At 41.1% G+C, this 23,060-nt stretch overlaps 1 protein-coding gene across 6 annotated transcripts in view; it reads left to right on the top strand.

The window, feature by feature from the left end:
- Positions 1-23,060, top strand: part of ncor1 (nuclear receptor corepressor 1) — a 62,422-nt gene that overhangs the window by 25,307 nt on the left and 14,055 nt on the right. For 4 of the 6 annotated variants that reach the window (XM_086309698.1, XM_086309700.1, XM_086309697.1 and 1 more), the window contains 9 exons: positions 9,240-9,370; positions 9,834-10,129; positions 14,973-15,038; positions 17,267-17,403; positions 17,521-17,614; positions 20,682-21,117; positions 21,247-21,373; positions 21,653-21,770; positions 22,430-22,591. In XM_086309698.1, the coding sequence (XP_086165824.1) occupies positions 9,240-9,370; positions 9,834-10,129; positions 14,973-15,038; positions 17,267-17,403; positions 17,521-17,614; positions 20,682-21,117; positions 21,247-21,373; positions 21,653-21,770; positions 22,430-22,591 (1,567 nt within the window). The remainder of the gene's footprint in view (positions 1-9,239; positions 9,371-9,833; positions 10,130-14,972; positions 15,039-17,266; positions 17,404-17,520; positions 17,615-20,681; positions 21,118-21,246; positions 21,374-21,652; positions 21,771-22,429; positions 22,592-23,060) is intronic. The other 2 variants (XM_086309699.1, XM_086309701.1) reach the window with 2 other exon arrangements.

Here is a 23,060-nt window from a genome sequence, read left to right as displayed (position 1 = left end):
AATGTGATGTTGCTATTTTCACACTGGTACTGCAGCCCTAAATGTCTGATACACTGGGATCAGACATTAAAGAGTCTTAATGGTCTAACCAACCAAATCTCTGTGTAATGTGAGAGCAGCATAGGTGCGGTGAATTCAGTGGGCCACAGGGTGCTGTGCATCCTTTCTTCTGCATGCTGTACAGGGAGCACCCTCACTTAAACCAGACCTTTAAATCACACCCCCACTTAAATCAAACCAACCTGATTCACCCAAGATTTACAGAGTTCATGTGTTTTATTTATTTTCTTTTTACTAGTGTCAGTAACACGATGATGGATTTGTCTTTCACAGGCTTCTTTTATTAATAGGAAATTAGGTCAACTTTAGCAGTAAAACACCCTGTAAGCACTGGAAATAACAAATTATACAGTATGTCACTTGGCCTTATATTAAAACCATTGTTATGGATGGGCACAGCGTTTTCATCTGGCCATGACATGTCATTATTTCACAGTCTGCAGCACTGCCTTCGTCTTACTCTTACACACCTGTTTCATTTCTCATCAGACTGACAGCTGATAAATATACACATATGCTACATATATTACACAAGGACCACACCCCAGACTCTGCTTTGCTCGCAGTCTTCAAGGGCCAGAGAGAGCAACCTGAAAGCAGGGTTGACATTTACTTAATAATAATAATAATAATGGATTGCATTTATATAGCGCTTTTCGGGGGGCCTCAAAGCACTGTACAATTCCACTATTCATTCACTCTCACATTCACACACCGGTGGAGGCAAACTACAGTTGTAGCCACAGCTGCCCTGGGGCAGACTGACAGAGGCGAGGCTGCCATATCGCGCCATCGGCCCCTCTGGCCATCACCAGTAGGTGGTAGGTGAAGTGTTTTGCCCAAGGACACAACGACCGAGACTGTCCGACCCGGGGCTCGAACCGGCAACCTTCCGATTACATGAAGAACTGCCAACTCTTTGAGCCACGATCGCCCACTTAAGCTACGAGTAGTGAGATTATTACAATATGGGTTCAGTTTGACACAAACACTATCTGCACACGATAAAATATAAATAACCTCTGAGTTACTGAAATATAAATTAAAGTGTGCAGTGAAGTTTGGACAGTGAAAAATGTCGTCCAGGATTGGGTAACCTGACACTGTTGGTCTGACTTAAGTTTCTTAAATTCTTAAAAGACAACACTGTATAGATGAACAAGTTTATTAAAACGTCTCTTCATTTTTAATCTAGCCAGCAGTTTTGTTTTCTGGCATGGAATCACCATCATGCAAAGCCATGAAGAGTGCTGCTTTGTTGAAAATTGTATTAATTATTTTAAAAGTGGAGATACATTAATTTAATATTAATGTATTTTTTGAAAAGAAAATACTATATGTATTGTGGCAGTTACTTATTAAGTGCTGAATCTGCAATGCTAGAACACACAGAAAAGAAAAGTGAGTAAAAAAGGAGGTGTATGATTGAAAAGCTGTGCAGAAATACAGAACAGTGATTTAGAGACATGAAATAATTCCAGATTTTTGTGAATAATTCAGAGTAAGCTGGAATTCTTTTGAGATGATGCTACTTTCATCTGCCGCATGGGTCTCTCAAAAGACTTACTTGTCCCGGCATCAAGCAAAGAGACAAAGCGGAGCCGCGTCTTCCTTTGAAGCCTCAGTGTGCGAGCACTGTCATTATATGGAATGTAAACTTTGTTGATGCTAAAAGGAAACCTTTAGAGAGACATACATATGATTGTTGTCTTGGCTGCATCATTTTAAGTGCAGCCATCTCCTAACTCTGATTAAAATCAGTGCCAAATGTCAGCCAACACGTTCTGTTGGATTATTCTCCTCCCTGTTGGACTTTCCCCATTTCACTATAGTCTGTGTACAGGACATTCTGTCTCTGTGGCGTACATCTACTGTGCAGTACAATGGGTTGGTTGTAGACCATTTCTCTACATAAGCAAAAAAGCTGCCAGCAGCTGAGAGAGAACTTGACTTTTCTGTGACACATGAGGCCAACTATGAGCAGAGAAATGTCTTTCTGTATCGCCAGTTTCTGAGCTTATGATTGGTTGGACTTGTTGAAACCACTTTTTGTTTAACTTGTGGACGCTGGTATGTGATGTGGTGGATTGTTGTATACTGTTTACATTAACCGTTTTACTTGCATGCATAATAAGCAAGTCGGCTCTGTTGCAGATGCTGATTGATGCAGATTCCGAACTGCTTTTCCAAACAGTGGATGTTAAAGAAGGCTGTATACAGTAAATGGCCCTTTCTTTGAAAAGATTTTAAATTGTCAGAGTGATTATGGCTCTTACAGTCTTCTTTCATTCACAGATGAACTATAAAGGGTCCTTACCTGATTGATGAACATTGATTGATACTTAACTAGCCCAGGTCTACTTTTTTAGCTCACTAGAAAACATCAAAGTGTGAGCAATTTGTAATTTTTGTCACTTCGGAATGAAAATATTTAGTTCTTTTGTCACTTCTAAAGTAAAATCCCATCATCCTGTGATTCAGGGCAGTTCATTAAATAATTCAATGTGTTGTTTTTCCCCCCATATACAATGGATTATTATTAATATTCGTAATAATGCACATCAGGACGTAGTGCACTTTTTAAGCTTTTTGTGCCTTAACAACTGCAGCTCAAGTGAGCAGAGTGAGTCATTAGAGTTGGAAGAAAAAGGACAAGAGTGAGCAAGAGTAAAGCAGTGGAATGTAGGGCGAGTGAGTGAAGCTGAGTGAAAAAAATCCTCAGTGAGACCGAGTCAGCGCTGGCAGCTTATCTGCTGTGTGCTGCTTTTTTTCTCTCTCTCTTTTTTTCTCCTCCTCGTTTTCCATTTCCTCTTTCTTCTGTTCTTCTGAGAGCGAGAGAAAGAGATATTCACCCCTCTCTGAGACGGCTGAGTTGGTACAGCCCGGCCATCTGACGGGCCCAAAAATCTCACTGTGCTGCTGTGAGTGCCAATCAAAGAGGAGTGCTCGACAGGGATTACCTTGAGTGACCCTGCATAGATTAGTGTGTGCATGTGAGATGGACAATTCTTTGGGCGGCTTAAGCGGCCTGATGACACGCTTTCCCGGAATATGTGTGGTTGTGCCGTGGCCCGGCAGCCCTTCTAAGGAGCTCTACTATGGTGCTGTCCTCCCCCTCTACTGCTACCGTTACCACCGCTATGGAAGCACCGGAGGGTAAATTCTCATTCGCACCACTGGTAAGCTGTGGCTCTCAGCGAAGGAAAGGGATTTTTATGACCAGCAAATGAGCTTACAGGTATGTCACTAACTGTAAAACCAGAGTTTTTAGTTTTGAGTTGAAGCCAGTTTACTTCTGTTGCTTTAGTCTGGGAGTTGATTTCTTGATTCCTCTGTTGCCTGTTTCTTCGCCTGCCTATTGAAACGTATTAGGACCTCTGCTGCGATGTTTTTTTTTTTCCTTCTTTTTGAAAAAAATTCAAATCCATGATATGTGATCATGCCTGTTTTGTATGTGCTTTGAGAAAATATTGGAAATTGCTTCAATGTCATGTTCATGCAGTGACATTAGCTACACGTTAACAGATTTAGCATATTTAAGCACATTTAATCCTCAAGTAGATACACGAGCAGATGACAAGTTGAATAAAAATATGAGATGTTGTAAGATGTCGGGCCACATCATTCTGCTTAAACGGCTTCAGCGAGCCTCGACTTTGACAATAATTAAATACGTTTCTGGAACTTTATTAAAACAATGTAACTATACCCTGACTGATCCTGGAGTTTTTGGCTGATTGCCAATACAAATGTTAGGGAGTAAATTCAGATATCAATATATCAGCTGATACTGAGTTTCCCACACTTAGACTTTACTTTGGCATAGTGCCCAACCAAATATACTTAGCATCGCATTTTAGCTTTGCGGTTTTTTTAAATCTGTGGACAATAATCTTACTTTTGTTTTGCCCATCTCGTGTTTTCCCACCAACAGGCCATCAGCCCTGTTTTTCAGATGCGGAGTCCTGCTTTGCTGTGGTAATTGGTTCATGAGCTGCTCCACAGTGTAGTTCAAAAAAAGTTAGCAACTTTGGTCTAATTTGGATTTCTGTGAGGAATCTCTGTAGAGCCTACAAAGTAACCTACGCAAGTGGCGAACGTCATTGCCAGCATTTCTGTTGTGCTGCTGCATTATGTGTTTATCACCATGTGGTCGTGTTAAATAAAGTGTCAGCTGATGGAAACAAATAAAATGCTGAGACTTTTTTCCCTCCTGGGTCTCCACTCTTTCTAGTGGTCAGGTTGTTTTGTTTAGTTGTTTTTCCCCAGAAGAAAACATATTTGTCTCTCAAGTTTTTTCACTTTTTTTGTACATTACCTCACATAAGGCCAGAAAATTTTTGTCACTTGTGATTCCTTATACTGATGAAGTGATTATTATTCATTATTACTGGGATGATGGCTGTTAATCTCTTACTGATAAATCCCAAAACTGTGGTAAAAACATAGCTGGAAATGCACAGGAGGAATTGATGGTTCTCAAGAGGCCAATCACGGTTAGGGATGGGTATCGAAACCCGGTTCTTGTTGAGAACCGGTTCCCACTGTTTCGATTCCTTGGAATTTTTGCCATTTTTGCAAACGATTCCCTTATCGATTCCAGTCGCCCCGAATGATGTCACCACGTTGCGGAGCGTCATTTACCTGGCAGGAAACACAGCACCTAAGCGGCTCAAACGCTCAAAAGTTTGGTTATACTTTACGAGAACGGATGACAACAGGGCAACTTGCAAAGTAGATATTTCATTTAAGGGAGGAAACACTACGAATATGCAAAAGCATTTGCTCACAAAACACGCGATAACCTTAAATGAATGTCGTGTTTTTAATTCCGCTCCGGACTCGTGAATCATGTAGTTACAATTCTGAGGTGGTGTACATCGGGTTATGCTGAAGGTTACAAGGTAGAGTTTCAGAGGGGATTGCAGTTACGATGTAGTTAGGGTGTAGATTTCCCACTGAAGCATACATCCCCAGTTTCCACAAAGCCACAGTTACCTCAGCTGTGGTGTTACTTTGGTTCAAGTGCATTAGACAGTGCTGAGGAACATAAACAATGGAGCCCCTACTGGAAAAATTCTGTCATGGCACCATTTTGAAATTATCCCAAATTTATTTTGTTGCTGCATTATGTTTTCATACCTGTACATAACAGGATGGCATATACTGAGATTCAGTATATCTGTGACAGCCCAATATCTGTGAGGCTTTATATGGAGCTATTCTTCCTATAGATCTTCCCTCATTAGGTGTTTTAGTCGTAGTATTGGAGAACTTTGTTAAACATGTACCTCATATGTATTTAACTTGACTGAAATTGTGTGAAAACCACTTTTACCACTCAGTTTCACTATAGATCTTTATATGTTATAACTTCGCTCTCCTCCACCGCTAGCTGGCTGACTAACAACAGCACAAGCAAGAGTTGGCTCACAAAACTGGTTTTAGCACATACTTTTACAGTGCCACCATCTGGCAACAGACCTCTCTGCAGGCAGATGGGCAGACCCTGGAGTGGAGCAGACAGCGAAGGCACTAGCTCTGCTTGATCATAAACTACACTTAAGTATCCTTGGGCAAGATACTGAACCCCAAGTTTCTCTCCGATGCATTTATCTGAGTATGAATGGGTGAATGAGGCATGTTGTGTAAAAAGCTTTGTGTGCTCAAGTAGTAGTAGCGCTGTATAAGAACCAGTCGCATAACTACATAGGGATCGGGCGACCTTATCCTGGAAGAAACCACTTGGTCAGAGGATAGAAGCGTCCAATTAGAACAACTTGTGTTGTGGTAAATTGCCCACCCACCCTCACCTATCAGGTGTAAAGCAAAGATTTTTGCAGACATTTTTATTTATTTGTCTGGCACTGTGAAACGTGCACGCATAGCTGGTACATTGTATTGGACTGGAGCATTCCATTCATTCCTAAATGAGAAAATGTACTCAACTCAGACCCAGGTGGACCCTTATAAACCATAGTAAACAGGGAAAATGATGATACTGATGTCACCCATCATCGTTTATATAGACACTTTAGGTGTTGACACTCAGAAGAAACCTCTGTATGAGCACTGGTAAAGGAGTAGAAGTGATTTCTTAGCTAGACACAGAGCACATAAGGTATGAACTGAGGTTGCAGGTTGTACCATTCTACTTGTGCAAGGTGATTACTCTTTGACCTTCAGTTTGTTTTGCCACAGTATTCCTTAATAGCCTCTTTCTCAGTTTCCTGCCAGTTTTTGAAGCCATGAAGTAGATTTTATTGGTTTATAGTTCTTCCCCACGCAGTGCTGGATAGTAACCATGGCAACTTTCTTTTCTTTTCTTTTTTTTGGGACAAGTTGCTACACTGTGCTTAGGAGAAACCACCAGGTGTGCATAGCATTTTCATAGAACTTGGAGTGGTTTGACAGTTTTTAATCTTTTTGGGTTCCTTTACCAGAATCCTTATAAAAATGTGTTTTCCTAGTATTTGTCTTATGTGTGATAGCAATAACTAATGAATATTAGGACTGTAGATGATCCATAGTAATAATCTTTTTGTTTTTTTAAAATTTCCTATTCCCACAGTGGAATGGTTTGTAGAAAGAGTGAGAGATTCCTCGGGTGGCCTGAGTTCTGTGGTAGGAAAAAGAAGATTGACTTGTGGCTCTGTCATTTCCTAAATTAAATACAACTTGTGAATCAGCAAAAGACGGGAGAAATTAAAACTCTTAAAATATTCAAGACAGGTCAGGAAAGAGCTTCATTTAAAAACACTGAAGAGCCACAGAGCCACAGGGACTCGCTGACTTTGGGAGAACATCTGTGTAGAAGCTCTTTACGCAGTGTGGGAGAAGAGGCAGGAATGCCATGGCTCTATGGCCATCTCCAAAGCAAACACGAGCATTCCCTGACCAAACCAGAACAGCGCCTCACAGAAGGACATGCATGGGGAGAATAAACTGGGCTGCTGTCCTTTGCAAAGAAAGGTCTTTGAATTGGCAAAACTGACCAAAAAGCAAGCGTCTCATGCTACTGTAGGTAGACAGTGAGTCAAGAGTTAAATCCAAGTGATAGGTTGTACTCTATCAATCCATCCATCCACTAGTAATCCCAGTTTCAGGCATGCAACACTTAAAGGCTGCATCATCATACTGCACGATCGATTCATTCATCTATTTTCTTAACTGCATATCCAACTTAGGGTCACAAGAGGCAAGTTTACACCCTGGACAGGTCATTAGTCAATTACATTATAGGCACTATATTATGCAATATTGTTACATGGATAGCATGGATTACATTGATTTTTTTTAAGTAGCTTGTGATCAACAGTTTTGACAGTTAAACAGCAAATTGCAACAACGTCAACCATGAACCATCAAAGTTTCCAGTTATGTGGACAATTAATTTAAAGGAAGCTCTGTGCACAGACTAATAGAGTTTATGGGAAAACTTGAGGACAGCACCACGTGCAGTTTTCTTGCATACTGTTGATTTGATTTCTCCTGTGTGTGTCTGTGTGTGTGTGTCCATTATGATGTAAAAACTCTCCGATACACTATCAGACTGGCTAAAGCAGCCACTAGTTCTTCAAGTTGAACACAGACTATTGTTCTACAGGAGTCGAGGCTGACTCCATTAAACTATGTTACAGTTTTCTTATTGCTTTTTTTTTGTGCTGTGTAGATTTTACTGTATAACAAGACAGCCAGACTCCTTGTGTGCAGAGACATGTTTTTGTAAAATAGACAAGACAGCCACATCCTTTTTTTTTCTTCTTCTTCTCCCCTAAGTGGTACCCGTGTCTTCATTCTATTTTCCTGCCCATATCTTTTGCCTTTACCATTGAGCGAAACACATTCCTTGGCCCCATCTGGTACCAGCATGGAATCTTTGGCTTGGCGTAGCCAGACTTGTTGCAGTGCAGCTCTTTCACTGAAACAGGCAGGAGAAAGCATTCTGTGGTGAACCACGCCAGCAATGATGATAAAGAATGCTGCTCTGTCCTCAATCACTCCATCTGGCTTGTGTTTTGTTTTTCTTTTTAATTCACATACAAATGATATTTTCACCCCATTCATATAGGTTTAATATTGAGTGAGTTAGTATTAAGTGAACTAATTTGCTTTGATGCAGTTTGTTTGTTTGTTTGCAGGACTACTCAAGCAGTCTCAAGCTGTTCTTGTTATCTGTTGGCAGTATGATATAAAGTTCATGAATAGTTAAGTGAGACACGAGAACTGGCCACACATCAGGGTTCTTCATTCTGTAATTAGGACAAACACATAAAAGAGAACACTGTCTGCAATATTGGTTGTTTATGCTGGATAATAAAAATACAGTATAGGGTCACATCTAAAGAAGAGCGTACAAAGCTTGTTAATCTTCTGCCATATTTTGAGTTTTGCTGTAATTTGTGCAGATGAAAAGTAAGAGTAATCAATGAGGGGCAACATTTGTTTTTATCGTTTTATTACTGAACATTTAACCTTACTGTTTAGGTTGTGCTGTATGATAGTGAAGCAGCATCAGACTGGCGGAAGGTGAAACAAGCCCTTTGAGGGGGGAGAAAGATAAAATGCTTTTGTAGTGGTTGGAACTGCTTGAAGTGTCTTACTGGGTAGATTTTTACATTTGAATTGAAGCATTGATAAGACTTTGCTCTGTATAATAGTCTCCCTCTTTGAGTTCTTGATTTATATCAATCTTGGAAGCCATCGGCTGGTCTGCTGACTTTCGTCTGTAGCCTCTGGGAGAGCGGCCAATTTTTTGGTTCTTCCAGTGTAGCCAACGGATATCCAGGCAAAAATTCCCATTCATATCCGCTGGTTGTTGTTTGTGAATGCAGATAATTTCAAATGGACAATCGACATTGCTAAGATGTTAGCCGATGGTTATCTGGTGCATTCTGACAAATGCAATCCTGTTTTTTGTGCTCCGCACGGGCTGTTAAACTACATGGAAGCAAAGCCTACACAAACAGGGTGGTTCAGTGGCACCTTGACTACAAGCAGATTATAAACTGAAAGCTTGTACTACCAAAAATCTTGTCAGATTCTGCATTTTCATATGAAGAATGCATTTTTAGAGATTATACTAAGTTTGAACAAATAAAATGTCTTTAACTAATCCACACTGTACTTAATTCTACTTCTTAATGCTCAATATTTCCCCCATGTGCTCTTGTCTTCAGCAAATAACACGTCCCTCACAAGAAGACAAGTCAGACGAGAAGAACGAAGAGGACAAGTCTGAGAAGTCAGAGAAAAAAGAGGACGAGGAAAAGAAGGACGAGGAAGAGAAAGATGAAAAGGAGGATTCTAGGTGAGTTATGAATAGTTGTTTGTCCTCGTGTCACCATTAGGCCCTGCAGGTAAAAGTCCTGTTTGTTTGATGTCAGTGTTTGATCCATTCACTCTGTGAGAAAGGATGTCATGGTTACATATGCTGTATTATATTTCACTGCTTTCAGTTAGCTGTAGTTATTAGGAAAGAGTTCACTTTTGATACCCAGCGACCCTGTACACTTTTGTACTTTAAATTAAGGTGTATTGCAGTGTATATTAGTGGTTCTTGGCTAATAGACAGACAACTTGCTAACTTGTAAATTTGTCTGTCCAGATTGTCTACGCCCAATCTCTAATAAGGTGTGTGTATGTGTGTGTGTTCAGTCAGCGAGGAGAAAGAACAGGTTACCGTAAGAGAGCTTGTTATTGCGGAGCCAAAAGCGAATAGATATTTGCAGTACCAACAGCTAAAAGCTGTGTTTCCCTGTCCAAAACCACAGGGACATTGGCAAGGACAAAGAAAAGTGTGACGGTGGGGAAGACGACGACGGAAAGGAGCAAAACACGCCGCGTGGCAGGAAGACTGCCAACAGCCAGGGACGCCGTAAGGGAAGGATCACCACACGCTCCATGGCCAATGAGGCTGCATCTGTGGCAGCTGAGGAAGCACCTCCCACTGCCCCCGAGCCTTCCTTGCCAGATCCACCACAGTTCCCTAAAACCGATCCAGCTCAGAAGGCCATGAAGGAGCCTGCAAAACCCCAGACTCCAGTAGCTTCCATGGATGCTGCTAAAGGTGAATACTCTCAGGATAGAGTCTGGGGTCTGGAGTGTTGTGAATTTTTGTGCACCACATTCAGTCGTATACTATTTAGGGAATGGGATTAAAATGTTAACAAAAGCAGTTCAATACTATGAAAGTATACATAGTTGGAACATTTTAAACATGACCCACAGCAATCTGTCAGCGAAAGCAAACTGCAGTTAATTTTTCTCTCGTCACTTCTTGTATTATGAGCTAACATGAATACCTATTAAAACAAGGTTGCAATAGAGACATAACACTCAAAGAGTGCTAAACTCATACTTGTGCATGAAAGTTCTACATCCGAGAAGGTGTCGTTTAAACTTCCAGAGGAAAAAACAATAATAATTCAAAGTGACTGGCTAAATAAGTTTTTGTGGTCATTTAAAATGGCTGCCATGTGTCAGCTTCTAGAAAGACTTTGGTACACGATGTGTTAGAATATTGCTCTGTTGGATTTCTTCTCATTAAAAATGTGTAGACTTTAAAGGTGGGAATAGTTTAAAAATGGAAAGTTGGCTCAGGTACTCATTGCCAGGTGTGTGCATTTCCCTCAGGAAGCTGTTTGCAGTCTGTCTCTCATCAGTGGACTGCTGTAGTTGTGTTCTTGTCATGGTACTCCTTTACACACTTTCAGTACTTGACGTCTGTCGCTCTGAGGGTGATAGCTCAGGTTACCAGTTACCCAGCTCCCTGTCTTTTAAGTTTCTCTTATAATTGAAGCACTCTTCTGCCACCCATGTTTAGTGCCATCTTCTGTCAGTACGGAATGCAACGTCATGTGGTTGGTTGGTTGCGGCTAATAGACTTACAATAGTTTATGTTAGCTAACTAGTGACAGAATCAACAACTGAGGGGAAAATAAGCACACTAAAACTAAAGGTCAGTTTAGGGGGATCACTTTTGTGCTGCCCCTGGCTGCAACAATGAGTTTTATGTTTAGAAAAAGAGGATATACTGTCCATTTTCACTGTCTCCTTAGCAGTAAGTTGCTTTATGTTGTTTGGCTAGCTGAACTCAAATGGGAAAATCCATCTGCTAGCTGTAATGTTTGGATTTCTAAAGCACTTTATGAATGTGTGGAGGAGAACCTGTTGGAGTCACCAGACCGAAAAGCTGGAGTCCAACACTCCAGCCAACACCGAGCCGTATCATAACCTGACAAAGCAGATGTTTGCATGATGCGATCAACGCTATTTTATGCAATAAAATATTCTCTCTTTTCCCAACACAACCAAACAGTTTACAAGATCAAAGGTTGCTACGAGCGTACACATGTAGTAAACTGTGATGTTGTAAACTGTTTGATTTCTTACCAAAGACCATTGGAAATTCTGACATCCATCGGCATGTCCACTTACATTTGGGCTTCGCTTTTCCTTACTTCTAATATGAAATAATGAAGTCAATGAGATAATGTGAAGAAAAAACAAAAGGTCTCCAAAAATTGTGGCATCTCTTCCTCAGAGCCTCCACTTTGTTTTTGTTTGTTTTCTTTCTGTCTATTGCACACTTCGACCTAATTTTTCTGCCCACATACTGCTGATGGGATTCCTGATTGTGCTTTGGTAAGAAACTTAGTTATGTTTGTGGTGTGGTGTTGTTATGTATGTAGTAAACTGTTTGGCTGTGTTTGGGCAAAGAAAGATTATTTTATTACTAGGGGTGCAACGATACACAAAATTCACGGTTCGGTTCGGTTCGATACTTTGGTGTCACGGTTCGATATTTTTTCGATACAAAAAAAATGTTCATGCCTTTTTAATTTGTCATTTATTAAAATTATAAATATATATTTTAACTCAAAAGTACAGTTTTTAAATTTAACCCTAACCCTTGTGCGTGTTTTTTATTTTGACAGCGAATGTGCACCTGCGGACCACTTATGTGCAGCCCTGGTTATTTAGCTCGTCATATTGCAGCCACAGAAATTCTTTTGTCCATGAAACCATAAAGCTGCACTTTCTTTTTGCCTTATAGTCTGATTTGTCATAACTTCTCCGTTTTGTGGTAAGCTTTTCTTTGGCTCTCACTTCTTCACCCTGACCTGTCTTATTTGGCTCAGCAGAACTAAAATATATATCTGTCTGTGAAGGTTCTCAGTCATCCAGGTCATCGTAGTCAAATATAAATCCTGCTGCTTTTACACAGGCACTCACATAAGCTCAGCGATTCTCTGCGCGATCAACCTCTCACATGTTTAAGCTGCGGGAGATTTCACTTGTCATGTTTGCATAGTAAGCTAACAATTAATAAGACGATGTCAGAGGAATTGGTGCACAAATTATCATCACTCACAGATCAGTGCTGTCGCTCTCTATACACAGTTCGGGCGATTGCAAAGTGAAAGCAAAAAACAAGCGCAAATTCAAACGCGATTTCAATATGTCACATATTGACAGTGGCTCACCGATGCCAATGACATAATTACCCAGCTACATTTCTGAAAGAATGCAAAAGCATTGACATATATTTTTCCTTCCTACAAAAGCCCGACGGGCAGGGCAGAGATAGATTTTGGTACCCCGACTGAAAAAATCGCTAGCTCCGGGACGTCGGGCTAGCGATATTGCGAGCCCTGTATCTGATTGAGGAATCACTCATCTTTGGAAAAGAGAGTTTATTACAGAGAAATGTCTCTTTCCAAAATAAAAGCTATACTATCCGCTTCTTCTGGGCTATATTCTCAGCAGCATATTAAACAGCTGTCTAAATGACTCGGCTAAAGTTAGTAGCATGCTTGTTGTTTTTGTCTTTGCACTAGGATGATGTCGGCGTAAACGTGCAGTCATATTCGTTGTGTTCCCACTAGTGCTTTCAGGTTAATCTCGTTGAAATGACCTTAACGCCACAACACGGCAAATCTCCGTTAACGAGCTACCGCCGATCGCCCTGTGCATGGGGCTAGACGGCCAACACGTTAACGAGCTAACTGCGCTAACACACTAGTTCCCACCCATGTAATTGAGCATTGCATGGCACATCCAACATACTGTTTTACTTTAGTCCATGACTTGCTTACCTTCAGGGTCATACGTCACATGAAAACCAAAATAATTCCAAACGCCAGATCTGAATGAGGGTGGGGGAGGTCCATCTTGTAAGGAGAGCTTAACTTCTGTCTCGCTAGCTTGCCCTGCGCTCTTCCTTCTGACGATGCTGTCTGTGTTGAGCGCTCAGTGAATCTGCGTTCGACTACTCCGCCTAGGCTGCACTGTCGACCCTAGGCGGAGCAGTCGAACGCAGATTCACTGAGCGCTCAACACAGACAGCATCGTCAGAAGTAAAGTTGATAAAATAAATTACAAATTTTGTATTGTTCGATACATATGCGTACCGAACCGAAAGCACTGTATCGAACAGTTCAATATCGATACGAATATCGTTGCACCCCTATTTATTACATAAAATATTGCAGATCACGTCAGCTGATTTCTCTGATTTATTGATTCTGTCACTAGTTAGACTTACATTAGTTTATGCTAGCTATTAGCCGCAACCAACCATCCAACCACAGGATGTCACGTTCCGTATTGACAGAAGATGGTGCTAAACATATTTTTAAAACTTGAACTTTAAGCACTTATTTCTTAAATCCAGCTTCACACACAGAGTGTTTTCTGCGTCAGTTTTTGAGAGCAGGGCTCCATGATGTAAATTAGCCTTTATATATGTAGCATTTCATGTCCTCTTTAACCCTTTACAGTGTCCACCCATGCTTCAAACCCTTTCTATCCTGGTTTATGTAGGACTTGTCAAACCTAATCTCCTTTAATGACTACATTGTGGATTTTGAGTGGGACTGTTTACTTGCTCAGTAACCCCTGCAGCCATGATGTTTCTTAGAAGTACGTGGGCAAAAGGGTAGCTATCTGTCAGTGTTGCCTAGCTGAAATGGGGCCAAGCAGATTGAGGAAGCTGCTGATTCGTGGGGGTTTGGATTCTCTTTTGGGGGCTGGTGTGTGTGTGTATATATATATATATGTCATTAGGCCACATGCTATGCTGTAGGCGGACACTCTGTTTTCATATCCGACTGATTAAGAGCCACTCTAGAGGGGCCTCCCCTGTAGTGGGGTGCATTTCGTCAGTGAAGAAGAAAGCTTAGTCTGGTAGACATTTGCTTAACTAAAAGTAAAACACAGTGTGGCAGGAGAAGTCTGAACAGTGAGAATTGATCTCGTCTTCAAGATTGGTGGGTTTGAAGGGGGCAGACCACCTCTTAATGTCAAGGGTACATCTGCAGCTATATTTGTCCAAATGTTTACACAGTCTCAGTGGGTGCCATAGAGGAGAGTGGGCTAGAGTTCATTCAGCCCCCTCCACACTTACCGTGCTCTTCTGTGAATTTTGTTAGAGGCGGGGCAATGAACTGTGTAATCAAGCCAAGGCAAAGGGGAGGAGCGTGTATCTGTGCACGCGGGAGGGTTTTTGGGTTGGCTGTTCTGTCTATTTGTCTCCATCCAAGGCCATTTCCCAAAGAGGGAGGCATGGCTCTCAACTATCTGGTGCTACATCAGCTGACCAAGGCCCTCCCCTCTCGGATTAGAGAGGAGCAGGGCTTGCTCAGGGCTGTGGGGAAGGAGAGAGAACGAGAAAGCAGGAGAAAATGAGAGGAGGAGAGTAAGCTAGAGCGAGAGTGTAAGTGAGGGAGCAGGTCTCGGCAGCCCCTGAATGTAAACAGATTATTAGATTAGCGGCCATGAGAAGAAGACGACTGAAGAAAGAACTGTCATTCTCTCACCGTCACCCTCCCTCCTTCACTTTCTATTGCTTTTTTTCCCTCTCTCCTTCTATCAGTGCTGATGGGGCTGTGTCTGTCTTTGTTATTTAGCTGGCGCTGGTGAAACCGGAGAAACTTCTCGCTGGACCGAGGAGGAGATGGAGGTTGCCAAAAAAGGTACTGCTTTAATGAACTACTCTCTTTCCTTTATGTCTTTGTCCTTCCTGTTATCACTGTGCGGCTGAGACGCCTCTGCTTCTTACGATTGTGTTTTTCCCTCCATCTCCCGCCTTTTTCCATCCGCTTTGATTATCTGATATTGCGTTGCCCTGCCCGTTTCCTACATGCAAACGGGAATGACTGCGCACATGCATTCACACAAATAAAAACTATTCCTGGTGCTTTACTGGAAACTGTTGGAGAGCCTGTAGTCCGCCCCCCCCCCCGCCCTTTTAGCTGCATTGCTGACTTCTCAGAAGTGATCTATTAAGGCCATCCAGGAAGCAGCAGACCGTGACGTTTACCTTCAAAGATCTCTATCTATTATTCAGGTTCAGACGCTTTTCAGATTCTCTAAAAAACAGAAAGGAAAAAAAAGTGAAAGTTACTTCAACAAGTCTTCGAAATATTCATTGCACGCGTCGCTTGGTCTAAGGTTAGACACTACATGTCTTTAGTCAGCTAATGCCACACAAGTATGCCTACGCTTGCCCCTTTCTGCTTGGATTTGCTGGTGATAGGTTCTTATTCAGGGTAGATTGGCAGAGTAAACAAATGGATTCATGTTGAAAAATTAAGACTGTTGCGTGTTTCGATTTGCTCCACCTTTCCAAAAATACGAGTGGATATCATCTCCTCAGACAGGAAAGTCATATAACATAGTAGGTTCGGAAATCACCTTTATGCTGCCACATGTGGCTGATCAGGCAGGCCCAGTAAACAGTTTACCTCTGAGTAACTTGATTTGTTTATCTGAATAAGCCCTGGTGTTATTACAAGGCTGAGACATGCCAAGCTTGGTAGTCAAATCAGAACATCCCCTCAGATTAAGAAAGAATTTGGGTCATTGCAGTTCTTTATTGTTGTCTGGATGATTTCACACCTTTTACTAAAATGTGATATTAGTATAATTAGAATTTGGTATAATCACTTTCGTTTAAGCTGATGTAATACAGCTTATGTATTGTTGGTAGGCCATATACCCCTAGTTCCTCAGCGAAATCTGAGGTGTTAAAATCAGTCAGACCAGAGCAGCTACCACATTGAAGTTATAAAGCTCACAAAGGCCTTTTATTGCTAAGTGTATTACGGATATTTTGAATATATAACTGGATTGAATGTTGTCTTGGTAACACAAGAAACAGTGACACTTTCTTCGATTAGCTTTTAGAAGAAGTTCACTTGATTGTTTCCCAGTTTCTGCCTTCAGATTTAGTGCTGTGCTCACAGCACCATAACTTAATTTGTCAATGATTACTATGAACGTGTGAACCACTGATTGTAAATTAATCTCAAGACATATTCTGTTTGTGCACAGCACTGAGAAATACTATGAAACATCTGGCACAGTTGTGATTATGTGGAAGGAGTATTAGTTAAATATAGTACCAGAGCAGTTACAGCAGCACAGGAAAAAATATGACCAGGGCTGTAACAATATTGGCTAATTAACTTGTCATAGTGATCAAAGCAGATAAGCTAAGTGGTGATCGGATAGAGTGAGTTTACTGTATTCAAGTACCACCCCCCCCCCCCCCGCGCGCTCCAAACAAAAAAAAAAAAAAAACACGAGAGCTGCTCTGAACTGGAACATTAATCAGGTTTTGTCTTTAGCTGTGCAGCGATTTGTCAAGCTGCCAGTATCCTTTATCTTAGTGGGATTGGGCGGGAGAGAGAGGTCACATGGGTTACAGGATTTAGTGAAGAGCTGCTCTAAAGGTAAATGGAAGTCTTCCAATTGACTGTAGGGTGAAAGAATAATTTCAAAGTTTAGTGGGACCATTAAAGCTGATTGTGCAGGATGGGGAAGACCAACAGCAAATCGCAGCAGCGGGGATCCCAAGAGTGTAGTGTAATTTTTGTGGAGATGCTTTTATTTGTTAAAAGATATCGTTAAGATTTAACTGAGATCATCTTCCAGAGCCACATTGGAGGTTCTGACACAGCATGAGAACCATTACTGCATGTTCACGCTAAATAGGGCTTTTAAAACTTGTCCTTTCTGCAGTGCCTTTTACATTACTGCAGCCAAACCTCGATTGAATACAGTGTCCATCGTGATTTTGTAAAGTCCTGTCTGGCATTAGTTTGTATTATTAAACATGAAATGCCTTGTTAATTTGTATTTTACCAAGTATTCAAGTTAGATTTTTGATTTTGCATCATCTCTCTCTGTCCTGCACTAGGGCTTGTTGAGCATGGGCGAAACTGGACAGCTATTGCCAAAATGGTGGGCACCAAAAGCGAGGCACAGTGCAAGAACTTCTATTTCAATTACAAGAGACGTCACAACTTGGACAACCTGTTGCAACAGCATAAGCAGGTAAGCTGATTGTAATCTGGATTCAGTTGCAGGCTGTCTTTAAGCTGTTGTAACTCTGTATGAATGAATGTATTTTATTAAAAAAATTTTTTTGTTTACATGTTTTTTGGTTCCCAGGATACACGAAAGGCTCGTGCTGATAGGTCTCAAGGTGAAGGTCTAGCCACGCAATCACCGGATGATGATGAGGACAATGCAGAGGACAGTGAAGGTCAGAGAGATGGATAAGATAACACATAACAATCACACACATTCTTAAGAACTCTTTTTGGGTTGTAAAGACTGCACGTCTTCATCGTATGATAGATTCTTGATTATGAGCTTTGAAGCGTAGTGCTTGATCTCAAATGTTAAGTAAAGAGTTTAGAAGAAATCTGTGAAGCTCGATCCAAACTTCTATTTGTCATTTAAGTGTTTCCTCTGGGTTGATGGCAGTGGGCTTACTCTGTACTGACAGTAGTTTTAATAAGTGAGTGGAAAAGAGATCAAATGCAAAAAGGCAACGAGTAGAGGAAGAGACTAAAGATGTGAACTAATTCAGACTACATAGGTGCCTGTTGCATAACAGTTTGTAGCTTTGAAGACTGAAGAAAGCCCACTCTTTGAACACAAAGTGCTGGTCCCACTTGTTTGATCCAACAAGCAAACAAGCCTGCCTGTCTACCTGCCTCCCTCACTTCCAGAAATCCTTATCTCTGCTGGGTTTACATGGTGAAGGCATGAAGGCATTTTTTCTTTTTCTTTTTTTAACAGCACAGTGTTTTTGATGTTTTTTTTCTGCAAAAAACCAACAACATCAAACCAAGTTTAAGAAAGGTTTACAGACTTTGGACACTTCGACTATAATTTAAACAAACTCTGCTTTACAAGATAACTGCGGCGACGTCGCAATGTTGACTTTATCTACATCTGATGGAAATCAGGTACTGCTGGTGATCTACACGTCACAGATCTCACTTTATAAAGTTACACATTAGGCCATCAGAGGCATTAATAAAACTCTCATAACTATAAACATCGTGATTTACCATTTGGATATTTTGTAAAGCTGCTTCTTTGATTTTTGGTTTGATGCATTGAATGGATCTACAAATCTGGACTACCATCACCATGGTAACAGCTGCAGCTAGACAATATGCAAACCGAGACGGGCAGACAGGTTTTAAACATGTGGTTTCTGGATGTGAATTTATTTTTTATTTTTTATCACTTTAAGCTTTCTGTTTTGTTTGCAATACTGTACATCCGCATAGATTGCAGTTATCTAAACTTAGGTGTGAACTGAGCTTATGATTTCTTTTTATCTTTCAAGGTTGTGCTTGCGGTTGTGAGACCTTGAACATAGCACAGGCAAATATTATCAGCGATAAACAAAATATGGTGTTTTGCAATAAGTGGCAATCACATGTGTGCCTAAGCGTGAATGCATGTGAATACATTTCAAATGGGTAAAGTGAATGTTTAGGTCCTGTTGTAGATTTTCTGTCTGGGGTTTCATGCTATGTGAGTTTGATATAAATACCCCATTCTTTCTTGACTTAATACATGGAGGCTGTATTATGGCTGATGTTTTAATGGTTTCATGGAATATTCATTGAATTGTATTATTTCCACGATCCAATTGCGTCTTCTTTATATGATTAATCTTAGAGTATCTGCTCTTGTTTTGATTTATGTCAGGATGTCTATATTTATTTTCATTGTTAGAAGGAGTTTAGAAAAGTCCTGTGAGTTTTAGTTAGGGCTGAACGATATATCGCATTTGCGATAATATCGCGACATGATCAAGTGCAATTTTCTAACCGCAAAGGCTGCGATTATACTCTGGACATGTCCAAATTCATGGGCTGCATCCTCCTGAGGCCGCATTTGTAGACCGATTACGTCACAGCGACGTGCCGAAGGCTGTCCAAATTACTACCATATCCCAGAATTCATAGCGCGGCCCAGCCAAACTCCAGTTTCCAGCAATGGCGGCCGCTACTAAGTTTTAAAATTACTCATACTAATCTTTCTGGGTCACAAAATAAACTTTTAACATATTTTCAGGCGAGAAAGTAGTTGTGTAAACATCAAATATCTACTCGGTTTATCAAGATATCCCATATTTGCAAAAGTGCTTCGACGTTTTCAGAGGCGTCTGCTACCCACCAGCTCGACAGCTAGCCGGGAGCTCGAGGGTTACTGATGCGGCCGAGAACGGCACAACTCCCGGCACATCATTTTCAGATCACCGCGGAGTTTCGCTGCTCGGGTTAAACGTAATATATAAGTCACTTAGACAACCTAAAAATGTTATTGTTGGGCTTTTTTCAGTGTTTTGTTTGTTCGTGAGTAAATCGGTTTGGCTGAGATTAAAGTTATTAGATTAGATAAAATAAAACTTTATTAATCCCCCGGGTGGGTTCCTCCTTGGTTTTCACACAGCTGACTAAACGTCAAACAGAAAACTTATTAAACAGAAGTATGAGACAGTCGAGAATTTACACCAGTGTCTGGTTATATTTTAGATAGCAAGAAGCAGACGGCCGAGTTTATTAAACTCCACCGAGACAGCGGTGACGCTAATCAGAACTAGCCTTCTGATTCAGAAGGCTAGACCGTCCAATTTCACGCCTTTAAATTTTAAAGGCGTGTTTGTGTGTGTGTTTATACAATTGCTATTATGTTTGCACTTTATGTGTAATGTTACTGACTGCAAAGATCAGTAAGATGTGTGTATTTTTTATTTATTAGTTTTATTTATTTAATATTATTTTTTAATTGAATGACTGTCTAGTAGTTCACAGATGTCGAAAAACTGAGTGTGGTAAAGCCACTGATTTTTTTTATGTATATTTCTGCAATCTGCACATTGTACTGACTTTCATTTTAATGTTTACACCAGGGTTCCTTGTCAGCACTTTATGCTCAGATGTTTGTAAGCTAAAAATAAACTATTGTGTATGTTCAAATATACTGTTGTGATTGAAGAAGTTAAATAAAAATGTCAGTCATCAATTCATGCATCACCTCATGTCATCATAACAGAGGTCTGTCTTCCAGGAAAGAACAGTTTAAAATTAATGTAATATAGTATTGGCCATACTATATAATGTATTGCTTGTCTTTGTTTAATAATACAGAAGACAAAGACCTTAAAAAATAATCGCATATCGCATCGCAATATTGGGGCAAAAAATCGCAATTAGATTATTTTCCATAATCGTTCAGCCCTAGTTTTAGTAACTTCATTAATTGTTTGTCATGTATTAATTTGTCCTTGGGTGCTTCCTTAGGAGGTGACAACAGCTCTGATACAGAGAGCGCCCCTTCCCCCTCTCAGGCTGACTCCTCAAAGTCCGGTGACTCCAAGAGGGCAGACGGCGCTGCAGGAGATACTCAGTGTGCTGACCAGGACAAAGGCCAGACTAGCAATGGGAAGGCTCCAGAGCCTCCATGCGAATTCACAGTGAAACAAGAGAAAATCCCAGAGGGCGAGGTGGGATCTCAGGAGGAAAAAGCCAGGGTGACTTCCTTTGCAGGCTCAGTACATCCTAAAACGGAACCTCTGGATGTGGTTATGAATCTCGAAGAGGTTAAAGTGAAGATGGAGCCCGGTATCAAGGAGAAAGGCGAAAAGGGAGATCATGGCGAAAGGCTCCACTCAGATAATGACTCCAGCGCCACCTGCAGTGCTGATGAGGATGTTGAAGCAGAGCCTGAAAGGCAGAGGTGAATTTTCATAGCAAATTTCATAGCATAAGCTCCCTGTTCACGCGTTCATGTTGTGTGTGAATAACTGCATTTTCCAAAAAGAATGCTGTCAAATTATTTTAAACGTCTATATTTTGTCTCACGCAGCAGAATATTCTCCATGGAAAAGCCTTCGTTGCTTAACCCTCCAGGCTCGGTGTTGGTGCCTTCACCTAAGCAAACCCAGCTCAACATCGATCAGCTGCATCAGCGGGCAGCTTCAATACCACCCATGGTTGGTAACTTTTTCAGAAGGATCATTCTCAGACAAAAAAAAAACTACAACAAAAAAACTACAGGCCTTTATAGTGTAAGCACTATGTAATACATGGCAAACAGTTCCACTGTGTGTGGAAACATTTTTTCTATTAAGGTTTTTATTGAATGAAAACAATAATATTTGTATGTTTATTAAACGTGTTCTGGAATTGCTTCCCTGCAGTGCTTCATCATCTCACTTAGTTCATATCTGGCTTCCGGACTCATGGACTTCTCCCCCTTCTTAATACTTTAGGTGCCTGGTCCATTTGGCACTGGTGGCGTGCCCATCAGTGGTTACGCCATGTTGCAACACCAGATCAAAGCAGTGCATGAGTCAGCGCACCAGGAAGAGAAGCAAAGGCAGGACCATGGTAAGAAAGTAAAACTATCCTCGTTCAACGCTCACATTTCCTGTTGCCTTCTCAGTGCTCTATCCTCATTGTTCTCTGCTGCTGCTGCTAACAGTGAACTATTTATAGCCTATATTTTAGGACCCATTCATTTTTATGTAGTTTCATAAAAATGTTTTTATGAAACTACATGTTTAGGGTGCTCTGGACTGTCGTAATGTTCTTCAGCCTGAGCCAAGATTTAAAAAAATAAAATAAAAAACCCTTCTGCGTTTAGTACTATATGAACAGAAGTCTTGATTTACACTTCTCTTGAAATACCTTATGAAGAGGGGGATTTGGGGTTTGTGTTTTTTGATGCCATGTGACTAGAGGCTGTCAGAGGTCACTTCTGCCTGACCGTCGATTTAGTTCACCCATGCACCTTCTGAATGGAGAGCAGTGAAGCCAATGGGCAGACTGTATTACAGCTTGATTTTGCAAAGCTTTTAGCACCTTTTAGCGTGAGTGCCATGAAGAGGAGAGCAGCTGTCAGTAAACGACTGAGCTTTGAAACCACAGTATTTATTACACATAGTAGGTTTTAGCGGGTACGTGTCCAGGTGGCGGTGTGGCTGTCAAAAATGTGCATCCATTCTGGGTGGTTATCTTCCCTTTGTCCTTATGCCTGTACGCTGCAGGTAAACCCTTACCGTACATGCCTTATGACATGATGCTGGCTGTGGACCAGGAGACCCACTCCGGTCAGCCAGGCTCTCCTTACAGACTCTCCCCCAGGGAGTTAAGAAAGGCCTCACCTGACCCCAACGCCCCCAATGTCTCCTGCTACAGTGTGCCACCAGGTAAAAGCACACATTTTCACCTCCTCCTCCCAACCCTTTTTGCCTCCTCCCATGACCCTGCTGATACAGGCAGGCCTTGTTTGACACCCCTTTTCTATTTGTGTTATAGATTTTTTTGACTCCACTGGTAGTGGAATATGACATTGTCTTCAAAAATGTGCATACATACTAACTGAAATAGTTAAAAGAATGAGGTCAGTATATGAGGCAACAGGTTAATGTCAGAGGACCCCCCCCCCCCCCCCAAGACCCTGCATGAGGTAAATGAGTATTCTGAATTGTGAATCATTTTGTGTACTCTATACTAGAGTCCAAGAGTAAAAACGTGGAGCTAGCAGTGAGCATGGTAGGTCCACTTTAAATTTGGAGTGGAGATGAGGACTGCTGTGGAGCTCTTATTCCTGTCATGGGATGTGACCGTGTTAGCACTTGTGTATTACTCAAGATGTATCTTCCCAAGTCCAAAGGT

This window comes from Aulonocara sp. 'chitande type north' Nkhata Bay, linkage group LG10 (assembly GCF_057382095.1).
Source record: "Aulonocara sp. 'chitande type north' Nkhata Bay isolate Kocher_YH1m ecotype deep benthic linkage group LG10, A_spYH_male_GT1.1, whole genome shotgun sequence".
NCBI lineage: Eukaryota > Metazoa > Chordata > Actinopteri > Cichliformes > Cichlidae > Aulonocara > Aulonocara sp. 'chitande type north' Nkhata Bay.
Note: the sequence above shows the minus strand (reverse complement) of the source record. Positions and strands in the feature narration are given on the sequence as shown.